The sequence below is a fragment of the Mytilus trossulus genome, chromosome 6, assembly GCF_036588685.1.
Source record: "Mytilus trossulus isolate FHL-02 chromosome 6, PNRI_Mtr1.1.1.hap1, whole genome shotgun sequence".
Taxonomy (NCBI): domain Eukaryota; kingdom Metazoa; phylum Mollusca; class Bivalvia; order Mytilida; family Mytilidae; genus Mytilus; species Mytilus trossulus.
In genome coordinates, this window is record NC_086378.1 from 19823363 (window position 1) to 19849696 (window position 26334).

The 26334-nt window shown below is 33.0% G+C and overlaps 1 protein-coding gene across 2 annotated transcripts in view; it reads left to right on the forward strand.

The window, feature by feature from the left end:
* The first annotated feature begins 342 nt into the window (after positions 1-342).
* Positions 343-26334, forward strand: part of LOC134723248 (uncharacterized) — a 33184-nt gene continuing 7192 nt past the window's right edge. Inside the window, exons 1-5 of one of the 2 annotated variants that reach the window (XM_063586873.1) lie at positions 343-362; positions 11735-11763; positions 12407-12559; positions 18264-18290; positions 23564-23670. In XM_063586873.1, the coding sequence (XP_063442943.1) occupies positions 355-362; positions 11735-11763; positions 12407-12559; positions 18264-18290; positions 23564-23670 (324 nt within the window). In that variant the 5' untranslated portion in view covers positions 343-354. The remainder of the gene's footprint in view (positions 363-11734; positions 11764-12406; positions 12560-18263; positions 18291-23563; positions 23671-26334) is intronic. The other variant, XM_063586874.1, reaches the window with a different exon arrangement.

Consider the following 26334-nt stretch of genomic DNA (forward strand, 5'->3'; position numbering starts at 1 on the left):
AAAGGTATGATACATACAACTAAGGAAAAATAATTTTGAAGCAGAAACCCGATTAGACCAGTTCTGAAAAACTAAAATCTTTTTATTGACCATATCTTTTACAAGGCATGTCAACACAGAAGTGCGTACTACTAAGCATATAATAACCTCAGTCATAAACGAATAAGGAAATCCATCTTAAGTAGACTTTGGTTTTGGTTATTATGTAAAGAAGGAAGACATATGGGTACATCACTGTTCTATTGATTTATCTGTGTAATGTAGTTTTCAAGGAGATTGATGTTACATGATGGTAGAGTTTTTTTTTATATCACAGACATTTTAATGTACGTTTCAGGACAAGATAAAGAACTGATGCAAAGGTAACGTTTACATTTCTTTTTACACTTATAATCACAAACAATCTTTACAACAACATTCTTACTGCTGTTTGGTCAGGTTGTTGTCTCTTCGACATAGTCCACCTTTTTGATGTCTACAATGTATGTGTATACATATAGCGTGTTGCATAATGTACTAATGTGACCAACAGAATTTCATTATTATAGAATTATACTTATAAACAACACAACGGTTGCCACATGTGCAGCAAGATCTTCTTATCTTTCCAAGGTACTTGAAGTCCCCCCACACCGTTTTTGTTTGAGATTGTGTTGTCTAGTCTCCAGTGTAGTCTTTTGTTTGTCTGTTGGTTTTTTTCTTTTTTTTAGCCATACAGATAACAATTTTAGATTTATTAGTTTAAATGTCCCTTTAGTATTTTTAATTTAGCATCTCTAAAATTAAGAATGGGAAAGGGGAATGTGTCAAAGAGACAACAAACCGATCATAGAACAGACAACAGAAGGTCACCAATATATCTTCAATGCAGCGAGAAATTCCCGCACCCGGAGGCGTCCTTCAGCTGGCCACTAAACAAATATATATACTAGTTCAGTGATTATGAACGCCATTCTAAACTCCAGATTGTAAACAAGAAACTAAAATAAAAAATAATACAAGACTAAGAGAGGCTCCTGACTTAAAACAGGCGCAAAACTGCGGCGGGTTAAACATGTTTATGAGATCCCAACCCTCCCCCTATACCTCTAGACAATGTAGAAAAGTAAACGCATAACAATACGCACATTAAAATTCAGTTCAAGAGAAGTCCGAGTCTGATGTCAGAAGATGAAACAAACGAAAATAAACAAAATAGCAATGATGCATAAATAACAACGGACTACTAGCAGTTAACTTATATGCCAGCGCCAGACCTCAATTAAACTGATTGAAAGATTATGTCTTCATCATATGAATATCAGGCACAATCCCTCCCATCCCTCCCATTAGAGGTAAAAGTATCATACCATCATAACATGTATGAGAAGAATCTGTTTGTTTGTGTTTATCATCCTGATAAATACACATTCTAGGTATTGACGTTATTTATCATCTTCTTTTAATTTTCTTTGTAATTTTTTAACCCTTTCCCTTTTGGGCATTTTTGACCTTTGATTATCGAAAAGACCCTTTTAAATTTCAGTTGAATACTGTATACGTATTCGCATTAATGGTCATGCATATGCCATGTAGGGCTTATATGAAAGATAATTAATACAATATTTAAGAAAATTTAGTTTGAAGATAATTGGTCCTGTTTTTTATCATGTTGTGTTTCCAAAGTCAGGTGACTTTTGGGAATTGTTGAAAAATACGATATCTGTAGGAGGGAAGTCATGTAGAGACATTTTGTTGCGCTTATAGGTGTTATGTTTTGGTGGGAACACAATGCACAGAACATTTGTCATATTGGTATGAAAATTGTAAATGTGCGTTTTTTCTTGAAATATCGATGTCAGTAACATTCAAAATAACTGATTTTAACATGTTTAAATGCTTTCTTCGTAAAACAAAATCAAACTATAGCTCTCGTGTTTTTGTGTATTTTTGTTGTTGTTGTTGTCTTAATCCTTTTCATGCAATAGACAGTATTTGGGTTTTAAAAAGGACAATTCATTACATTATCAATGATACCTTGATGTGGCGCAATATCGACCGAGTCCAACGGAGCAAAAGGGGAAAAGAGGGTCAAAGGGCACATCCATTTAAAAAAAATTATTTCAATGGTTTTCTCTTTGTTGTTGAAAGTAAAGTTAAGTTGAGTTACATTTGATATAGGAAACGATATGTCCACTTTCGGCAGAGAGATTCGAGGTGGGTTAGTTCAGTTAGTCCCAACACAACTGGTATCCTTAGAAATAGAAGTACTAAACTCTACTACTCAAGACATGAGATAAAGATAAAAAGAAATTATGTGATAAAATGTAATTTGTTTTGCCAAATGTTACATTTTCCCCTGTGACTGCATTTCCTCCATCACCGCAAAAGATATCAACAAATTTATTTTATAAAGTTACTCGTTATATCCTTTGCTTGATTTGTTGTATTTTGACCGAAACTATATGAACGCTCCATATGAGAGTTATTTCCCATTATGCATCTTATATAAGAGATATGCATATCTAACTGGTAAATCATCAGCGAATTGGCAATGGGTCTTTGGATTTGAGGTTCTTTGTCCAAAAGCATGAAAATTAGGTCAAGGTCATATTCCAAATTTTGATTTTGGCATATTTTCACCTATTTAAAAAAAACGTAAAAGATTTTGACAAATTATTTTTACTTAATTGTTAGTTGAGAAATGTCGTAACACGTAAATTTTGATTGTGAGGGTAAGTTGACCGTAAATGGGTTTTTCTAAGTATTTTCTTATCCCAGGCATAGATTACCTTAGCCGTATTTGACACAACTTTTTGGAATTTTGGATCCTCAATGCTCTGCAACTTTGTTTGGCTTTATAAATATTTTGATATGAGCGTCACTGATGAGTCTCATGTAGACGAAAAGCGCGTCTGGCGTACTAATTTTATAACCCTGGTACCTTTGATAACTATTTACACCACTGGGTCGATGCCACTGCTGGTGGACGTTTCGTTCCCGAGGGTATCACCAGCCCAGTAGTCAACACTTCGGTGTTGACATGAATATCAATAATGTGGTCATTTTAATAAATTTCCTGTTACAAAACTTTGAATTTTTCGAAAAACTTAGGATTTTCTTATCCCAGGCATAGATTACCTTAGCCGTATTTGGCACAACTTTTTGGAATTTTGGATCCTCAATGCTCTGCAACTTTGTACTTGTTTGGCTTTATATATATTTTGATATGAGCGTCACTGATGAGTCTTATGTAGACGAAACGCGAGTCTGGCGTACTAAATTATAATCCTGGTACCTTTGATAACTATCTCCCCTTTTATATTCAGAATAATTTGTAAAATGATATGACTCATTAACTATACATATTACAGACCTAGGGTATTTTGATTTATGGTCCTTGGTTTATGACCTTGAAATTGAGGTCAGGGTCATAGGCAAATTGGGCGTTCTAGATTTTGACCTTTGCTTTAAATTCATATGTATACATCAGAAAGCCGTAGGAACTGTTATTTAAACTGATATTCACTGTTTTCATAGCAAAAATATGAATTTAAAGCAAAAGTTGTCGAAAGACCTGCAATTGTTCTCTGAACAATTGTTTTTTTTTAATTAGGTCTTTCCAATTTTCGGTGAAAAGACCTATCGTATTTGTCACTTAGATGTTTGGTGTTTAATATCGAGCAGTTTATACGCCTTTGAAATTCACCCTGCGTAAACAAATACTTCTCTTTGTAGGGGTTATCTCCCCGAAAACTGTTTTCCTTGTGACTACATCTCCTCGGTAAACGTAAAAAAAGCAACAAATTTATTTTATAAACTAGCTCGTTATATCCTTTGCATTATTTTTCTTTCTTTGACCGAAGCAATGCGAACACTCCATTTGGTAGTTATTTCCCCTATTGCATTTGATCTAAGTGATATGCATTTCTATCTTGAAAACCATAAGTGATAGAGACCTCGGATATTTTACTTTAAGGTCCTTGGTAAAAAAATGAAAACTAGGTCAAGGTCAAAGGTCAAGGTCATATTCCAATTTTTGATTTTGGATTATTTTCACTTATATCGACAAATTATCTTTACTTAATATTTAGTTGCGACATGTGGTAACATGTAAATTTTGATTGCAAGGGCATGATGATCGTAAAAGAGAGTTTTCTATTCGCTTGTTTGTAAAAATACGCGTATGGTGATATAACTCATTAATCAAATACAATAAAGACCTATGGTCTTTTGATTTGAGGTCGTTGGTTTATGACCTTGCAATTAATATCAAGGTCAAAGCTTGATTTGACATTCTATATTTTGACCTTTGCTCTTACCTCATATGTGTGTCCCAGACCGTATGAGTATTTGGACCGTACGTGTACGATCTGACTAATATTAAGAAGTTGGTCAAGTTTATTAGATACAAATGCATATTACAGATCAACATAACTTAACTCTCAAATTAATATAAAAAAGTTCAATTGAAAATGAAATAAAAACTTTATATTCTAAATATTTAAAAAAAATCACGCTAATCAACTCTGTTAATCTCTTGTATTTAGCATGTCGATCAGTTATAATACATTAATTGATTGATGATAAACAGAAATTGAAGATATTTGAAGTAAACATAATATGGGAGGACAGTTGTTTTAAAATGTTTATCAACTTTTAAAAAAAAATGCAAATTCAAAGGAACATGCATGAACTGCAAACATGTTTATTTTTAAATGTAAAAAAATATTACGTTACTTGTTGTAGCAAGTGTCACCTTGGGCGAGTGTACCAAAATAGGATGTAGATATATACAATTAAACAAATGTTTAATTTCAGTTGTTCGTTTGTTCAGTTTATCCATCTAATTGTAATAATAACAATTTGTAAAACTAAAAATAAAGATTGTTATAAATTATTTTAATATAACCCATATGATCCAATCACATATATGGTCAGCTCGTACTGGACCATACGCGTATACTCATACGGTCCGACCGTACGCGTATGGTCGGACCGTATACCCAGCATAACCAAACAATTGTTTTTGTAGGAGTTATCTCCCCGAACACTGTTTCCCTTGTGACCGCATCTCCTCCATAACCGTAAAAGAATGCGACAAATTTATTTTATAAAATTTCTTGTCATATCCTTCGCATGATTTGTTGTAGTCTGACCGAAGCGATATAAACACTCCATATGAGAGTTATTTTCCCTTATGCATTTGATATAAGTGATATGCTTTTCTATCTTGTAAACCATAAGTGATAGAGACCTAGGATCTTTTGATTTGTTTTACACCATATTTATCATTTGCGAAAGAATTTGGCGAAAGAAATATATACAACGATTTAGTTTCATCCATCTTGTTTATTTCCTTTTTTCGGGTTTCGCTGACTTTACCTGATCAGACAATCCTTGGAATTCACATTGAACGCTTCAATTTGTGACAGAAAATCAATAATCAGCTGATTGCATCTTAAAGCGATCAACAACAAAGGATTAATTAATAAAGTTGTTGATTGTTTTGTATGACAAAAAGATATGGTTAAATGGCGTCCGTCAATGTCGCATAAGGATTTATCAACAACTTTGTAACGCACGTGTGAGAAGCAAACTTTTGACGTCTCCTCTCCTTTTTTTGTATATAAATGAGAGTCCAGAAAAGAAAACTTATCAAAAGCAAAAAAAAATATCCTATTATAAAACCTTATTCTTTGACAATGATATAGATAATTGATTTGAGAGAGTACTATAAAGTCGTTTGAGTGACACGACGTGTTTCAAGCATAGCTTTACGTCCCAACGTTTTCATTTAAAATGGTCTAGAAAAGAAAACTGTCGTTATGACGAAATTTATGGAAAAGGTTGGGAACAGCCTATCGAATGAGATTAACCCTTCCATGTAATAACTACACCTTAAATGAGGGATCAATTTCAAGTGATAAAAGCTTTTGTTTTGTTGTAAAAACGACTTCTGAGTACAAAAGGCATATATCTTTCTTTTGAAGAACTACTAGCTGTAGTTTGGTAATCTGGAAACGGTAAAAAAGAAATTCAATGCCAAAAGATAAAATTTCTCTCGAGAAGTTATTCTCTAACAGCAACTAGTTGAGTAATTAAAAACCCACATTATACGGGAGTAGTCTCCTCAGATATTGTAATAGTGTTGGCTGTGTGGTTACTTTCTGGAAAATGGTATTTGTACGCTTATATTAAAATCGCGTGGAATTAACGTGTGTTACTTGCCCAAGGTAAAGTCGTACTGATGTCTTATCCGTATTATCCGCCGTGTTAATACTAAGGTAAACCAATCTACCGATTTGGTTTACCGTTTTCCATTTGCCATTTTGGAAAATACAAAAATTCCCAAAACCGGAACTGGTGACTACCAAAATAGGTAATGACGTCATTTGAAGTAAACAATTGACAGTTGTTCCGATTGTAAAAACATATGCAAGAATAATTAAAAACCAATTGTTTAGAGAACAATTGAAGGCCTTTCCACATAAGATAAATTTTGAAAAGAAACTTGTCACTGTATACTGATGAGATACATACGTGGTTTTGATATACTTTTGAGTGAAATAAGGGAGATTATATGCCTCTTCCGGTGAAGTAAAGGTCTCTTTCTATCTCATATGATAACTTCTTTTACTTTGATTCCGAAAATGATAAAGTTTTTATATACTTTTGCATTAAAACCAAGAGATAATTGTCCGAAAGTCATTTCTAGTCTTGAGTGATAAGTTAATGTATTTAAATAACAAAATATATGAATTCAAAATCCTTTTTTATGAAAAAGGTCCAGAAATAGCTACTTCCGGTTTTCTCAGGGTCACTTCAGATTGTCATTTTTCAAGGTCATAGGTTATCCAACCTTGTAAAAGGTCACATGCCTTTATAATGAACCAAGTTGAAGTATTCATCAATTAACCTTATAATAAAACATTTCAGGGACAGTAACTCCTATTAGATGCAATTGGATTGTTTCAGACTAAACAAACATATTGAACTTGTTCTTTTATATATATTTTTATCTTATTTGAGAAAACGTCCCAAAAAAAAGTAAAAGTCAAAATTTAGAACTTGACCTTGACCATTGACTTTGACCTCAATTTCTAAGAGAGGACCTAGTAATCTCAAATAAAAATGTTTCAGGGTTATACAGTTAAAGGTTTATGAGTTAAAAAAAAAACACTTTATTTCGTAAAGGTAGATACTTCCTATAAAATTTCATCGAAACGCTTCGATCCAAATTAGCCAACAAAACCTGAGGATGTAAAGAACAATTTAGAAAGATAAATTTTGTCGATATTTTTTTGGTAACGAAGAAGATGCACTCACTTGATAAACAGTGAATAAGGAGATAACTCTTACAAAGAAAATTGTTCGGCTTAGAATGGATGAAACTAAAAAGCGCATAAACTGTATGATACCATATACGAAATATCTAAGCGACATATTGTGAAACAAAAATTTTACGCAACAACAAAAGTTGGCGGGAAGAAACAATTTTATTTTATTAAAAAGAAATTGTTCAGAAAACAATTAAAGGTCTTTCCACAACTAACAATACATTTTGATAGGAAAACATCAAAATTCAGTTTAAAATGTCAGTTCCTATTGCTTTATGATGTATAGATATGAATTTAAAGCAAAGGTAAAAAGCTATAACGTCCAATCAACCAATGACCTTGACCTCAATTTCAAGGTCATAAACCTAAGACCTCAAATCAAAAGACCATTCGTCTGTAATATGTATGGTTAATGAGTTATATCACTTTACGCATAATTCTAAATATAAGATGAGCGAAAACTCCCATTAATTGTCCACAGACCCTCTCAATCAAAATTAACATGTTACGACATGTCGCAACTGACAATTGAGTAAAAAAATTGTCGATATCTTATAAGGATTTTGAAAATAAGTCAAAATAAGACAAAATTAAAATTAAGAATATGACATTGACCTTTGACCTTGACCTAATTATCATTTTTGTTTTACCAAGGACCTTAAATCAAAAGACTCTAGGAATCTATCACTTATGGTTTACAGGATAGAAATGCATACTACTTATATCACATGCATAAGGGGAAATAACTCTCATATGGAGTGTTCCTATTGCTTCGGTCAAAATAGCACAAACAATGAGAGGGATATAATGAGCAATTTTTTAAAATAGATTTGTCGCTTTCTTTTGTGGTTACGGAGTAGATATAGTCACAAGGTTAACAGTGTTCGGGGAGATAACTCTAACAAAGAAAATTGTTCGGCTTAGAACAGGTGAAAAAAAAGCGCATAAACTGTATGATACTATAAAAGAAATATCTAAGCGACATATTACGAAATAATTTTTTTTACGCGAGAACAAAATTAGGCGGAAGAAAATAATAATAATAATAATAAGGTCTTTCCACCCATAAAGATCAATTCTTAAATAGAACTTTGAAAATTCAGTTTGAAATATCATATCCAGTGTCGATTGATATCTTATTATACACTGATTCCAAAAATATATGGTTTCCCTCATTTTTTCTAAATAAGGGAGATAAATTGTTACTTCCAGTTTGAAATATTCTCTTCCGGTTTTATTTGCTAATATACTTGATACTGATTACAACAATATATTTTTATGCCCCACCTACGATAGTAGGGGGCATTATGTTTTCCGGTCTATGCGTCCTTCCGTCTGTTCGTCCGTCCGTTCGTCTGTCCGTCCGTTCGTCCCACTTCAGGTTAAAGTTTTTGGTCAAGGTAGTTTTTGATGAAGCTGAAGTCCAATCAACTTAAAACTTAGTACACATGTTCCTTATGATATGATCTTTCTTATTTTAAAACCAAATTAGACTTTTGACCCCATTTTCATGGTCCACTGAACATAGAAATTAAAAGTATGAGTTTCAGGTTCAAGTTTTTGGTCAAGGTAGTTTCGATGAAGTTAGTGTCCAATTAACTTCAAACTTAGTCCTTTTTGGTTGATCTTTTCACTTTTAAGGCCAAATTTGATTTTTTACCCAATTTCACGGTCCATTGAACATGGAAAATGACAACGGGAGTGGGGCATCCGTGTACTTTGGACACATTCTTGTTTAATATATTTTTGTTATAAATATATTAAAAAAAACAGCAACTTCCGGTTTACACCAGGTCACTTCCGGTTGTCTTTTCCATGATTAAGTGGCTTGCAACGTAATGCAAAAAATGATATGGCTTTATCATGTATAGACATGAGGTAAAATAAATTTGTCACTTTCTTTAGCGGTTACGGAGTAGATGTAGTCACAAGGAAAATAGTGTTCGGGGAGATAACTCTTACAAAGGTAAAATTAAAAGGGCATAAACTGTATGATACTATGTAAGAAATATCTAACCGACATATTGCGAAACAAACATGTTACGCGAGAACAAAAAATGGCGGAAGAAAATAATAATAATTAAAAACCAATTGTTCAGAGAACAATTGAATGTCTTTCCACATTAAAGAAATTTTAAAAAAGAAGCTAGGTCATAAACCAAGGGCTTCAAATCAAAAGATCATAGGTCTTAACTATATATGGTTAATGAGTTACTATATGCCTAATTTTTAATATAAGAGGGGAGAAAACTCCAGTTTAATGTTAGCGTACCCTTTCAACCAAAATTCATGTGTTACGACAAGTCGCAACTTAAAATTTAGTAAAAATATGTTGTCAATATCTTACACGGTTTTTGAAAAGAATTGAAAATAAGCCAAATCTAAATTTTAAAATATGAACTTGACCTCAGACCTTGACCTTATTTTCTTATTTTTGGATCAAGGACCACATCAAGAGATCCTAAGTCTCTATCACTGATGGTTTACAAGATAGAAATGCATATTACATATATCAAATGCATAAAGGGAAATAACTCTCATATGGAGTTTTCGTATCGCTTCGGTCAAAATAACACAAATCATGCAGAAAATATAACAATCAATTTAATTAAATAAATTTGTCGCTTTCTTTTACTTTTACGAAGGAGAGTAGTCACAAGTAAAACAGTGTTTGGGAAGATAACTCCTACAAAGAAAAAGTATTCGTTTACGCAGCATGAATTTCAAAGTCGCATAAACTGTTCGAAATCAAATACCAATTGCAAACATCTAAGCGAAACAAAATTTATACGCAAGAAATAAAAGTGGCGGAAGAAGAAAAAAAAATTAATTAAATACCAATTGTTCAGAGAACAATTGAAGGTCTCTCCACCAAAAAACATGCATACAAATATTAAAGTAGTAAAATTAGGTTTAAAATGTCATTTCAATCGTCAAATGATAGCTTATTGCACACTGATTAAAAAAACATATGGTTTATTTTCTATATTTTAAAAAAAGGGAGATAATTTGTTACTTCAGGTCTGAAAAATGTTACTTCCGATACTCTTTGAATATTTACCTGACACGGATTCCGAAAATATCTGATTCTATATACTTTTATTTAAAGAAGGTACGAAAAATAGCTACTTCCTGTTTAAACAAAGTCACTTCCGGCTGTTTTTTCAAGGTTAAATGGTTTGAAAGCTATTACTTTATCATGTTTACATAGGAGATAAAAGCAGAGGTTGAAATCTAGAACTTTAAATTAATATATGACCTTGAGATCAAATTCAAGGTTATAAGCCAATGACCTCAAACCAAAAGACTTTAGGTCTTAATTATATTTGGTAAATGAGTTATATATCACTTAACGCATATTTTTATATACAAGAGGGGAGAAAATTCCCTTTTGCGCTCAACATACCCTTGCAATCAAAATTTACGTGTTACGACATGTCGCAACTGGCTTTAAGTAAAACAAATTTGTCGATATCTTATACAGTTTTTAGATATAAGTGAAATGAGCCAAAATCCAAATTGAATGCATATATCACTTATATCAAATGCATTAGGGGAAATAACTCTCATATGGAGTGTTCATATCGCTTCGGTCAAAATACAACAAATCATGCGAAAGATAAAACGAGCAATTTTATAAAATAAATTTGTCGTAATCTTTTACGGTAGCGAAGGAGTAGAGGAAACAAGGAAAACAGTGTTATGGGAGATAACTCCTACTAAGAAAAGTATTCGGTTACGCAGGGTAAATTTCAAAGGCGCATAAATTGTTCTATATCATATACAAAATATCTAAGGGACACATTGTGAAACAACTATTTTTCGCAAGAACAAAATTTGGCGGAAGAAAAAAATAGGTCTATCCACAGAAAAGTGGAAAGACTTAATAAACAGAACAAGTACAATAGGTCTTTCCACAGTATAGTGGAAAGACCTAATAATCAAAACAAATACAATAGGTCTTTCCACAGAAAAGTGGAAAGACCTTATAAAAAAGTTCAGTTTAACAATGTTTAACCGTAGGTGTACAAGAAATCTATAACAAGAACAGTCAACTAACAGTAAGGTTTAAACTACATCATCACACTATTTCAGGGGACCCACATTTCGTTACAATACAGACAAACCATGTTGATTGAAATACCCAAGAACCATTTTGATACCAATATACTAATTGTTAATTGAAAAATTTAATTTTTGATATTTTCAGAGACTAATCATACGTTGTCGCATATTTAAAAAAATAGCTTTAACATATTTATTCAAACGTATTTCGATTCCTTCAAGAATGGTCACCTCCGATAAACTACACCAAACATTTTAAGGTAACTAGATACACGATGAGAAGTTAAACATAAATCAGAATAAGAATTTGTGTTTTGAAAACAATATTATTTTTTTTCTTATCTTAACAGGTCTGTTGACGGAGAAGAGGACGACGAAGGTATTTCCTTTAGAAGACAATATAATTTTGTAATGGAAACTATTTTCAGACGCCTTATCTCTATATAATTGAAATACTGTACTGATTATGATTTTATCTAAGAAATTGCTAAGGGTATAATGTTTTTGTTAGATCCACCAGTCCATCCGTGCATGATCACTTAGGCTACTTAACTATTATTTGTTTTCGTTTAACACAGGTTTATGAAGGATTCTACTCGATACAATCATGGAAATGATCGATAAACAGAAATCTGATATGAAAGACAATGTTTCATAGGGGGGAAAGTTAAAATATCCAATTCTTATTATAAAAGAGCAAGATGGGGTTAGGTAAAAATATCCGGTACTAATTTTAAACGGGCATCATGTATGTGTGCTAACGATATTGCAACTTTGTTTTTGATTCTCTCCTTATGTTCTGGTTGATAGAATTGCAACATAAGTGAACTATTTCAATATTGATATACAAGGTATGTTCTCAGTTGTTTAACATCAGTTGTTGATGGTGGACAATCAAAAATGTTCTCCCGAAATCACTCAAATTGTATGTCCTAGTCTAACATGTACACAGTATTTATTCAAATAGCATGATGAACATTCATTCGACATATTTAACCCAAAGTATATTATCATTTATTCAGGTGGATTAAAGGAAAATCCGCTGTATGTTTCGTCACAACATGAACCCGAGGGGTCAGTTTATAGCGTTGTTAACACAAACAAAAAAACTAAAAGCAAGGAAAAGGCAGACGAGAGTACTATTTACACAGAAGTGGTGAAAAATCAGAAGAAAGGTAAGCGTTAAACTGTTTCATTTCTATAAGATAAGATTAATCAGTAGTATTTGGTGTTTTTATCCTTCTAAAACCACCCTTTTGACCATTCGATTAAATCAAATACAATTGTATTTGCAATCATGCCAAATTGTGTTATAATATATAGAATAATACATATAATGTATCACCAAGAAAAATCAATCTCATTGCCCTCGGCCATAGGTTCGGAGCGCTGATATGGGTCGAGAGGTGACTTCAACGGTAAAAATAGATAACAGAACAGTATTGGATTTAAAAGCAAAATGTTTGATTTGGGCTTCGCTTCAGAATTTTGAACTGAACTTGACATTCACTGAACATGCTGAAAATTACATTGCTTGTGGTAGATTTAGTCACACATTCAAGTTTTGAACTCGATGTTATGGAGTATATCCTGCTGTTCATGTTTATATGTCAGTAAAAATGGGATTTAATTCATATTGCTCTCTAGAAATGCTTGACAACAAACAGAACTGTAATTCATCTAAAGTTTGCATAAGGTTAAGCAAAATGTCATTGTAATGAGACTGCAATATACATTTTGAGGTCACGCAGGTTCATTCAACACTCGTCAACAGTAATACACAAACGTAGTCCGCGATTGGGCGAAGCTTTAAAACGATATATGTATAGTAAACAAACGTATGAAAAAGCACTCAAAGCAGGATATATATATATATAAATGCAGGATATATGTATATAAATGTATATACAACTTGTCTAAACATCAACCCAACAATGTTAGATCTGTAAATTTGCTTTCGCAATTTTTTGATTCTTCCCTCGCCGGGATTCGAACCCATGCTACTGTGATATCGTGACACCAAATCGCCTGCACTGCAGCCGTCCCGCTAGACCACACGACCACCTGGGCTCCACATGTATATATATAAGTACGTCTGAGTCAGTGACAACTCTACAACAGATTTATCAATCGGATCACCATCAATGATGGTGATACATGTACATGGCTGTGTACATTATGTATATACAACTCGTCTAAACATCAACCCAACAATGTTAGATCTGTAAATTTGCTTTCGCAAATTTTTTGTTCTTCCCTCGCCGGGATTCGTATGTATATATGTTAAAATGTTTAAATTCCCAAACTACATTTCACATCAAATAATAACAGTTCGTTAAAGTATTGTCACTAACCCTTTAATGCCTTCTGGCAATCTTCAGGTGACGTTTTAACAATGTCCTTGACATTCAGTCAACATTAAACGGATCTACGTAAACACGTTTGATTTATCTCCCCTTACCGTTATTGTAACGTAATAAACCTTACCAACGGTAGTGTCGTCAAGGACTAAAACGTTGCCTGAAGATTGCCAGAAGGCATGAAAGCGCTAGTGACAATATTTTAACGAAATGTTATTATTTGATGTGAAATGAAGTTTGCGAATTTAAAAATTTTAATATATACATTCTGTACACCGTATTTATTTACTTTTGCTATATATATATAACGTGCTGTCTATTTGGTAATTGTATTGACGTAATCATTCTTGTACCATCATAATTGTCGTTCCCGTTTAAGTTTTAGAATTTTGCTACTTCATATCGCACATTATTATTTGTATTTAAAACATATATTTGAACTCTCTGTTGTAATAAGCCATATAACCTATGTCATGTTTAATAAAGATTTAGAATGGTGCAAGCGTCTTAACTGATGTTCGGTTTGACTTTTTTTATTGTATAAATTTCAAGATTGTAACAGTTGAATCTTAGAAGACTTAAAGATGATTCATTTAACATCAGAGTCTCACTGAGGAAGGATATCTGTTATCCGAAATATTTAAAAATAATTACATTTATAGTTACCTTTTTTTTTGTATTTGGAGTTGTTGTGTACACTTTTTTAGGCGTTTATATATAGCTCGTCTAAACATCAACCCAACAATGTTAGATCTGAAAATTTGGTTTGGCCATTTTTTTGTTCTTTCCTCGCCGGGATTCGAACCAATGCTACTAAAATATCGTGACACAGAATCGCCTGCACTGTATCCGGTGCGCTAGACCACACGACCACATTAAATTTGGCTTCATAAAAATAAAGCTTCCGGTGGTCGGGTGTTACCTTTCCTCGTCAGTTTTAATCTAGCGTCGTCATACAGTACATGATATATAAGGCATGGAGATGTTATATATATATATAAATAGCAAAAGTAAATATATATATATATATATATATATAAGCGCCTATAAATAGCAGCACATGACATACAAATCTATGGGAGGGTGGATTAATCAGTACATGGATTAATTCAATTACACAAACAAAATTATAGATTGCCTAACAATGTAATTTTAACACACTATTAAGTATGTAAATATAAGATGGTTTAAAATATTTATAAAATGAGGAAAATAATTTCGGTAGACCAACTAGCTTTATCAAGCGTGCAAATATCCGGGTGAAATCGGATGTAGTTGAAAGAAACTTTTGCAGCTCAATGTATATGTTGCACTTGAATTTAGCTACCTTGAAAATAAGAAAATTTTACAGCTCAATGTATATGTTGCACTTGGATTAAGCTGCCTTGAAAACACATAATTGGTAGTTGAATTTAGCAACGTCCATTGGCCAATATTACGGGATAAAAAGGACGATGCTTTGTATTAAATTATTCTTTATCTTTCCTGTCTCTTTTTTCGTCTTTTTCTATAAGACCATCAGGTTCTAAAGTGTGGAGCTGGTAGATCCAAAAAAAGTCTCTTCTCTTCTCGCCGTGGTGTCCTACTCGTTGTTGACTTCTATGATTTTGAAAGTAACATTATCAAAAGTATGTTTCGTTGAACGAAGATGTCTTGTGAGAGGACAGTTTTTGTTGGTTGTGTACGATGAACGATGGTTATTGAGCCGAATATTAAATTTGTCAATTGTGTCTCCCACATACTGAATGCCACAAGTGTCACCTGGTAATATATAAATTGAGTTCTCCGTTTTACAGTTGGAATTAGAGTAGATGGTATAATTGTGTTTAGTAACGGAGCTGATGAAAGAACTGTTTGTATTGGCAGCTTTACAACACAAACAATTCCTTCGACCACATTGTTTGTAGCAACCGGGAGATGGAGTAGGCTGCTTTGCTAATACATATGTCACTAATTTGTCACGGATGTTTTTAGGTCTTCTGAAGGCCATGACTGGTGGTGATGAAAATACTTTTGTTTTAGATTTAAATCATCTTCCATAACTTTCCAATGCTTCTGAACAATGGATGACACATTTTTAAAATCAGGATGGTAAGTGAGTACAAGGAGTGTTCTGTTAGCTGCTTTATTCTTATCTTTGTACTCTAGAAGTTTTTGGCGACTTTACGTAGTTGTCCAAGTCTAGAATTTTTCGTATTTTCAGTAGATCATATTCTCTTGATTCGCAATGCCTGGCTGAACAGGATACCACGGGAGAAGTGTTTAGGATGCCAACTTTTAGGGGAAAGGAATTGATGTTTGTCCGTTTTTTTGGTATGATGGTCCGTTATACTACCAAGCAATACTATACTTGCATCCATAGTGAAAAAAATCCTCCTACTGAGTGCCTTGTTACACTTCTGAAACTAGGACTGGAGAATAAAAACTTCTCTTTCAATGAAAAACACTATCTCCAGATATAAAAATTAGTTGTATTTTATATCTTATTCACGCAATATTTCGCTGAACAAATAAGCTTCATTAGTCGTGAGAATATATCTAGATAAAATCGGATGCATGACAGAAAATGTCTTTGTAGCTTGAACAACACAAAATGTGTGTAAAAGTTTAATATATGGTCTATATAAAACATATTTTAGCCGTTTATTGTACATAACCATTCTTAAATCTAAACTATTAGTTATTTTAGTTAAATGGAACAAATTCAGGATTTATTCCTTTGGTTTTGGGTTGAACTGTTTTTCATCCTTCTCATTAAGTCCATTATGTTCAAGAGTACGTAGCTGATGCATATATAACCTATCTATCTGGTTTCTCCTTTCTCAGTCCCAATTTTGGTTTGCCTAAATTATTTAAAAGGTGATATTTTCAAAAGTATGTCCTGTTCTTAAGAGGTGTCTCTTAATTAGACAATTTCTTCCTTCTGTATAAAACGACCGGTGATTTTTAAGTCTGATGTTGAATTTAGTTTCTGTTTCGCCAACTTACTACAGCTTGCAAGTTTCACAAGTAAGAATATAAATACTATTTTCCGTTTTGCAACTAGATGTAACATAGATGTTGTATCGCTGCTTTGTAACCGTGCTGCTGAGAGAGTGGTCAGTATTGGCGGTTTTACAGCACTTACAATTGCTTCTTCTGCATTGTTTGTAACACCCAAATTTAGAAGTCTCTTGTTTCTTTACTTTTGATGTCATAACTATGTCTTTGAGATTTTGGGGTCTGCGATAGGCAATAACAGGAGGTGATGGAACAATTCTTTTAAGGACGAGTCATTTTCGACAAGACGCGAGTGCTTGCGGATTGTAGATGCAATATTTGTCAAATCGGGATGAAAGGTGACAACTAACGGAATTTTGTCTGAGCGGATCGTCTTATATTTGTATTCCATGAGAATATCTCGATCTTTTTCCTGGGCTTTATCAAAAGCGTCTGTGATGTTTTTGGTTTTGTATCAACTTGATTTCAGTTTTTTTCAGTCTGATATCAAGAGGATATATAAGACTAATGAAAACAACGTCCAAACCTATGAATGCGTTGGATATAAACCGCAATTTTTATACGTGTGCATGTAACAAATTTCCTTGTAGAAGGCTCTAAATACAGCACAAACAACATTTTTAAAAGACTGAAAAAATATGTTTTAACAAATGCATTTAACTAGCAGGCCGAACAGCTGATTTTCTTAAACCCTGCTGCTAAATTTGTGAAAGCCAAGGATGCATAAAACTGCGTCTATCAGTTAATCTGTTATCATTCCAGCATAATTAACATATAGATTTTACCATCGAGTGTGAAACAATGTTAAATCTTAACTGTCGACAGTGGATGCATTTTGTTTTGCACGATATTTGGTGGTGGAATCGGTTTCTCTAATTTTTAGACGATATCCAGGCAACCTTATATGAGCAACACGACGGGTGACTCATGTGGGGCAGGATTTGCTCACCCTTCCGGAGCACCTAAAATAACCCCCAGTTCTGGTGTGGTTCGTGTTGCTTATTCTTTAGTATTCTATGTTGCGTCTTGTGTACTATTATGTGTCTGGTTTTTTTTTTGGTTTTTTTTTAGCAGTGGCGTTGTTAGTTAATTTTCTATCTATGAATTTGACTGCTCCTTTGATATCATTCGCCCCTCTTTCTTGAGTGGACTTTTCGAACGACATGTAAAAAATATGCATCCTCTCTATGTGACGTCATCAGGCATAATCGTTTTTTTTTTCAAATCCCAATAGGAATTTCCGAGGAAAGCAAGAACATTTGACATCATGATTGAATTTTAACCAATGTCGAACTAAGATCGAACAAACCATGAACCATACGTTGATAAAAAAAAATCAACAGGTCAGGAAAGGGCATAATCGAGTAAGCATTAGAGAAACAAGTTTACAAATCAAACAAGCAACAAATGGTCTACTAAAGTAGAAATATGAGCAAATTTATATCTGCCTCTTAATACAGTTTTATATACACTTACACTTCTTCACATCTTAAAGTTTAGTTTACTATACATATTTCAGATAGAAAGAACAAGGAGATAGAAATGGGTAAGAATTGTAATCAGTATATACATTTACAAAATTAGTTGTATGTTTCACGTTATAATCATTAGTTGTGAAGAATACATCATGTGTAGATATATACAGTTAATAAAGTTATTGCTGCAGTTTGTCTGTCCATTACAATTTGAGTTTCAATTCACAAGACAAATGTATCCGCGGTCTTTGAATATCAAAATGGTAGTTTGAAATGTACCAATTATGACCTCATACTTTACGCAAACATTTGAAGTAAAACTGGATTTGTCTGAGGGTGACACTTATCCTGCCAACGATTACTCAATATGGTATAGTCATAACTTAAGGGTATTTTGATATTATATGATATGCCTTCGAAATGGCACTATATGAATTTGTGATTACATGTACTTATGTTTGATTTTGTTCTTGATGTATGTGTGGGTTAACGTATTGTATATATTTCATTGCGTGATTAGGTTGAGTTATTTCTTAATGATTATTTGTCAATTCCTTAATTGGATTTGACATACATTGTTTTCTTTCCGGCAAATGAGAAGATTACATCTTCACAAAATGTGAACTTTCAATTTGTAGTAAGCACTTTTCCAGCAGCGCCTTCATATGAAGTATACTAGGATAACATTCAGTTGATACGATATTCTAGAAAGTGTATTATCTGTCATGATTTCTTAGATAAAGGGTTGATAATTGTAAGAAAGCTGTTACGCCGTGAAGTTAACATCGATATACATTTTGGAACACCTTCACGATAAATCAATATTTGATGTGGGCAATTTTCAGCTATATCTTCAAATTATTTTCTTTAAAAAAGTTATGTACAATGTAGTAATTTAAAGTCAGCAAGTTTTGCGATATAATAAAAGGTTCAAAACGTACTTTTTAAACTACCAAATGTTGTATAAAGTAAAAGCAACATGTAATAAATTGCATGAGTCCGAAGCACTTTTCTGAATTTACCTTCATTATGAACGCTCTATACCATACTTTTAGTATCCAGGCATGTATGAGAACCAAAATAGTTGAAGAGCTATACAATATAAAAAAGTACATAAAAGTAGCATAATTCATCCGAGGTCATCTTTGCCTAAGGGAGTTGAAACCTTAGTTTATAAATATTTTTCAAACTTTTTAAACGGACAGTTTTGTAAGGTAAGTTTTTAATCGAACCACTACCAAAGTCCCGACTACTGAGCTGATAATACCCTCTAAGAATAATAGTCCACAAGCAAAGGTATCGACCCAGTGACGTAAAAAATATAAACAACACGTAATAGAGCGTTTTTCATGGATTTACCTTCATCAGGAACGACCAATACCAAATATTTGAAAGCCAGGGATGAATGAGAACAAAAATAGTCATATACATTTTTCGAACTATCGGATCGGATGAATTAAAGGTGCAAATACAAGTGGTTATTGAAAAATCTTTTAAAACTAAACACCGATGTACAATTAAATTAACTTTGATGTAAAAATGTATCAGGAATAATGTGTGTTAACATTTCAATCATGAAGTGGTATGTAGACTGTTAACGGTTTTGATCATACGTCCTGTATCTTTGATTAGTTTGACTAATATAACCCTTTCTAGTTTTTAAAGCTTTGCAGCGTCATATTTGATTTGGTCGTCCAAATAGGTTTAATTTGTTGTCGAAATTATTAGGTATTCTTGATGAATACGTTCTGAAATCATTTTGACTTGCATATCACTTTCTGCTGCTATTAGTAATATACTAAACTATTATCTTCATTTCCTTTATGGTGAAAACAAATTTCAATCATACGTCTCGATCTGTATTCGACGATAATCATAGTTTACAGCATTTGTTTCTCAAATAATAACAAAGATATATGATTCCATACTAATTGACGGCTGTCAAAATATTAGACATTCCACATTTAGAACGGCCATTGTATATTACTCGTCTTCGTCAGTCATTGCTGTGCATTTGTACAGATGAATACATTTGAAGACTTATGGTAGATATAAGATGATGTGGTATGAGTGCCCATGAGACATCTCTCAATCCAAGTCACAATTTGTAAAAAGTAAAACATCATATGTCGAAGTACCTTCAACACGGTGCATTAATTTACACCGAACAGCAAAATATGAATGGTTCCAACATGACAAGTGTAAAACCTTGTTAATGGGAAAACCAACGGTCTTATATATATTTTGTGGTAAACATTTTTTTCAAATAATGCCTATTTTTAAATGTAGACGGGATGAAGCATATAGAAATGGAACGTTATTTCATAACAACGTTCCGATCGAAATTAAATCCAGAGAACTTTAAATAACGAACAATGGCGGAACGTCATAAACCTCCTTAACGACGTCGCGTATAGCGACACTACATCAGTTATCCTGAATAGTCCCAATGGAAGGATGGAATCGATAGAATGGAACTGTTAACTTTTTACTTATTTTATTATTTTATTTAATGAACAGTTCGACCTGTTAGTCAAATGCGTTTTGTTCAAATATACTTTTTCACTTTTTTGGTCTTTTGGAAAAAGTGTTTGTGCTGTATTTAGACCCTTCTACAACGAAATTTGTTTTACATGCACACGTATAAAAATTGCGGTTTTTATCCAACGCAATCATAGGTTTGAACGTAGTTTTTAATTTAGACTTGTTTATATTTTTTCGTTTGGGCTTGTATCATATTTTTCCTCCGGTTTATATGATCCGTTCATCCTATATTGACTCTTAAAATTTAAGAGTTTATCTGAAATTGAGGGTAAATTATATGGACTTCCAATTACCATTTCGATCCCTAACATCAATGAAGAGACATATATTGTCGAAATCTAGATCTGGTGTACAAAAAAAATATTGACACCTTGTGTTTGTGGCATAGCATCTTGGCCACAAGTTTATTCAGTTTTCTGTTTAGTATTAAATTTATATTAAGATCCATTTTGTTACATCTTGTGATCAATTTTATTTGGCAATCGCCAATGGCAGCTGTCAGCAGGGTTTAAGAACATCAGTTGTACGACCTGTTAGTCAAATGCGTTTTGTTTAAATATACTTTTTCACTTTTTTGGTCTTTTGGAAAATGTTGTTTGTGCTGTTTTTAGACCCTTCTACAACGAAATTTGTTTTACATGTACACGTATAAAAATTGCGGTTTTTATCCAACGCAATCATAGGTTTGAACGTAGTTTTCAATTTAGACTTGTTTATATTTTTTCGTTTGGGCTTGTATCATATTTTCCCTCCGGTTTATATGATCCGTTCATCCTATATTGACTCTTAAAATTTAAGAGTTTATCTGAAATTGAGGGTAAATTATATGGACTTCCAATTACCGTTTCAATCCCTAACATCACTGAAGAGACATATATTGTCGAAATCCAGATCTGGTGTACAAAAAAAATATTGACACCTTGTGTTTGTGGCATAGCATCTTGGCCACAAGTTTATTCGGTTTTCTGTTTAGTATTAAATTTATATTAAGATCCATTTTGTTACATCTTGTGATCAATTTTATTTAGCAATCGCCAATGGCAGTCATGCAGCAGGGTTTAAGAACATCAGTTGTTCGACCAGTTAGTCAAATGCGTTTTGTTTAAATATACTTTTTCACTTTTTTGGTCTTTTTGAAAATGTTGTTTGTGCTGGTTTTAGACCCTTTTACAACGAAATTTGTTTTACATGCACACGTATGAAAATCGCGGTTTTTATCCAACGCAATCATAGGTTTGAACGTAGTTTTCAATTTAGACTTGTTTATATATATATATATATATATATATATAACTCGTCTAAACATCAACCCAACAATGTTAGATCTGTAAATTTGCTCTCGCAAATTTTTGGTTCTTCCCTCGCCGGGATTCGAACCCATGCTACTGTGATATCGTGACACCAAATCGCCTGCACTGCAGCCGTCCCGCTAGACCACACGACCACATGACAATGCAGTGCAGTGCAGGCGATTTGGTGTCACAAGATCACAGTAGCATGGGTTCGAATCCCGGCGAGGGAAGAACCAAAAATTTGCGCTAGACTACACGACCACCTGGGCTCTCAATAAAAAGAGCTTTCGCTGGCCGTGTGTTACCTTTCCACGTCAGTTTTAATCTAGCGGCGTACTACAGTACATGATATATAAGTCATGAAGATGTTATTGTTATTGTTACAGATCAGCTGATGGTGATACATGGCTGTGTACATAATGTATATACAACTCGTCTAAACATCAACCCAACAATGTTAGATCTGTAAATTTGCTTTCGCAAATTTTTGGTTCTTCCCTCGCCGGGATTCGAACCCATGCTAGTTATATATATATAAAACGAGAAATGAGAAACAATTATAAACCACTTCAACAAACGACGACTTCTGAACTGACTTCCTGGCTTAGGACAGGTGCAAACAAAAAAATGCCGCGGTTTTACACGTTTTAATGGGTACAAACATTCGTCCTTATCTGAACCAATAGTGTACAACCACAATATATTAGGACACACTATTTAATATCAATGGAAACTAAATCAAAAGAAATATAAACACAGGTGAACATACACTAAAAGAAAACATTTGATATATGACATAATATGGTGCATTATACGTGTTGTACACATTTTTTTATGTTTAAGTATAAGTGTCAGATTAACATTCATCTAAGATCTCTCTGTTTTGTGTCGACAAATGGTAAACTGAATTGATAGCTTGTAGATTTTTCTTTTTCAATTAATAATATATGATGATGCTAATTTAACCAATCTACATTTTTGTGGGGTCTGTACGAAACACGAGTTGCAAAATTTACCAAGCTACTTTTTTTTTGTCTGTACGAAGCACGAGTTCTATTGTATGTCATTTAAGATTGCTTCCAATTCAATTTCGTTTAAAGCTAAAAGCCTAAAATCGACGGTTAGTACTCTTCATTTAATAAAAACTAATGTTTAATTATTCACTGGTCTTTTTAGCATACTTTTAAGAACGGTTTTGTGCAGTGTTATTGGCTTTATAGTTACTCACTACAAAGTAAGGCCTTCTTAAGTTGTTATCGACTGACAGTTTTCTTACTGTTATGATGCATTTTGTTCAATGTAAAAAATATACTGTCATTGGTTAATGTTTAATTCTGCGTCGTTTATATAAATTTCCTAAAGTGTTCCCTCATTGGCTTTCATATTAAATCATATTCATCACAATGTTCATCAAAAATAAATTATTCCATATTAAACCTAGCAGATAGTTATTTTAAATCTTAAATAAGCTCTGATATTAACACATTCTCCTTTGATTTTGAATGTAGGATGCGTATATCAAAACTCTGGAAATCTTAACCAGACTGAGGACGTGTACGCAAATTCTGAGGTAAAAGGCAACTTTGGAGACAAACAGGTGTACGCACCTACAAAGGTAAATTATCAATGACATGGATAATAAATATCAGAAGATGGCCAGGCAAAGTTACACAGAACAATGCTCATTTATTTTAGTCTGTACGAATCACGAGGTCCAGTGGACCATTAGAGATATCGATGTCGGCCAGTTTAATTCTTTTATATTGTAACAGTATTTCTACAACCAACATGCACATCAAAATACATACTTGCAAATCTACAAAACAAATGTATAATAAACACATGCCAAGCAGAAAACTTATATTACACCCCGTTAAGCTTATTTCTATGGAACGCCACAGCTGTCTTATGTTGAACTCTGATATTACGTTATGTTGTTTTATTATTACATGATGATATTGTCTTTACATACTAGTTATATGGTTTTGACGTTACGTTATGATGTTTTGATATAATTCAATATGGAATGGTCATTACTTAAATGGTATTTCAGTATTTCGCGATATAGTTTCGTATTGACTTTATATAGTTTTGTCATTTCTTGATATGGTTTTGTCATTACTCGATGTGGTTTCACCATTATTTAATGTGGTTGTTCCCATACGGCAAGGTGTTTTTAAAATTGCTTAATTTGTATGTGACTTAACGTAATGTAGTTGTTTCATAAAAATATGTGGTTTTGTTATTTCGTAATGATGATTTGCCAATTCTTTATATGCTTCAACATTACGTAATGACATTTTTCACTAAATGATGTGCTTGATTCAGTATTTGATATTGTCCATTCATTCTTTGATGTGGTTATTTCATTACTTAATGAGGTAAAACCACGACGAATTAGCAAATCATCATTACGAAATACCCAAACCACATCATGTTATAAAATAACTACATTACGTTAAGTCATATAAACATCAAGTAATATTAAAACCTATTTGGCCTATGAAACAATCTCATTTAATAATGACGAAACAGCAATTAAAACCACCATTGTTGATTAAAAAAATGCTAAGTAAAGATTAGGTGCAACACTTATCGTTAAGAAATCCCGCACCCCCTAAAGCTCGGCAGAAATTTATAAATGCTTCCTCAAAAGATATAAAACTATTCCTTTCATTGAAAAAAAGACTTGAAAATGAAAACTGGAAATGTGTCAAAGAGACATCAACCCGACTACAAAGAAGAAAATTGCCATAGCCATCAATTTGTCCTTAATGCTGCGAAGAAATATTACGTCGGGATACTGGCTTCTAATCAATAATGTATAATTGCGAATCGACATGTACTACACACTAAACTCCGACGCATATAAATGAACAAAATAAAAAAAACACACAAAATGTCGACTTTAATCTTGGAATTATCAACTTTAATCTTGGAACATCCAACTTTAATCTTGGAATTTCAACTTAAATATAGGAATTATCAACTTTAACCTTGGAATTATCAACTTTAATCTTGGAATTATCAACTTAAACAAGGAAATTACTGATATTTTAACTGTAGTCAATAGTTTATTGTATTTCTCCGATAAATTGATAAAGAAAAATAGACGTATATAGAAAGTCTGATATATCTTCGCGTAGTCTATTATCCACGAAAGGAGGGAGTTTAACTTCCCACAAAGCCGCCCTACGGCGGCTTTGTGAAAAATTTGCACATCCTGCTACAAGCATGAAATTTGATGACCTTCCCCAACTATTACGCTTTTATTTCAGATAGGGAGTTATTTGAAAAAAATGTGTCGCTTCTACGAATCGTTTTATCAATGACATTATCAAATCCATATCTGGTGATGTTGGCTGATCAATCATCATTCTAAATGATAAAGTCACATCTTCAAACGCCATCCATGTCACCAATGCAGTTCCTTTTCCTTATCTCTTAATGCCAGTGCATTTGAAAGGTAATGGGTAGATTTATGTCTTAAGCTTTTCATACCTCAAAATGCACGCCAAAGTTCGTCTGCCCCATATGTCACGACATAGCGAAACAGCAATGACAGCAACATCAGTATCGACTGTTCGAGTCATGACTCCGTTAAGTTTGTGTTTCATTGCATCAGCCACGTGCATCTTGATTAAAGTGTCAGCCTCTGCATGTAAACAATGTGCAAAACTTACAACATCATTATGTGGTAGATAACACAGAACATCCTGAGCATGTATTGCTACAACTACCTTTTCCTCAAACTCTATTGAGCAAGCTGATGTGAATGAAAACTAGAAAGTTCTTTCTTATTGTCGTCATCTCTCAGAAAACTTTGCCAATTTTGAGGAGGTTGTTTAGACCCTGGATTCATCTGTGTATTCCCTTGCCCCTAAATGTAGCTCTTGCTTCTTGTAGCAGCCTACCGGTAGTGGGCCCGTGTAACACTTATCAATTCAAAGTTTTAAAAAGTTTTCAAATTTTAGATTTTTGGATCAAAGTTTTAAAATATCAAAATTCCAAATTGTGTAAAAGTTGGGAATTTTTTTAATTTTAACCAAATAATTAAAACATAAAAAATCGAAATATTGTTTTCAAATTTGATAGTTTAGAAATTTGATCAAACTTTGAAAATACTTAACCTAAGATATCAAAAATAGAAAACGGGCGAAAAGGGGGTTACCTGTAAACTGCGAAACGAAATAAAAGTGGAACGAAACGGAATAAAATCAAATGAAAACATACTGATACTTAAAGGTTTTAATGTATAAAATAAAACCACAGGCATATA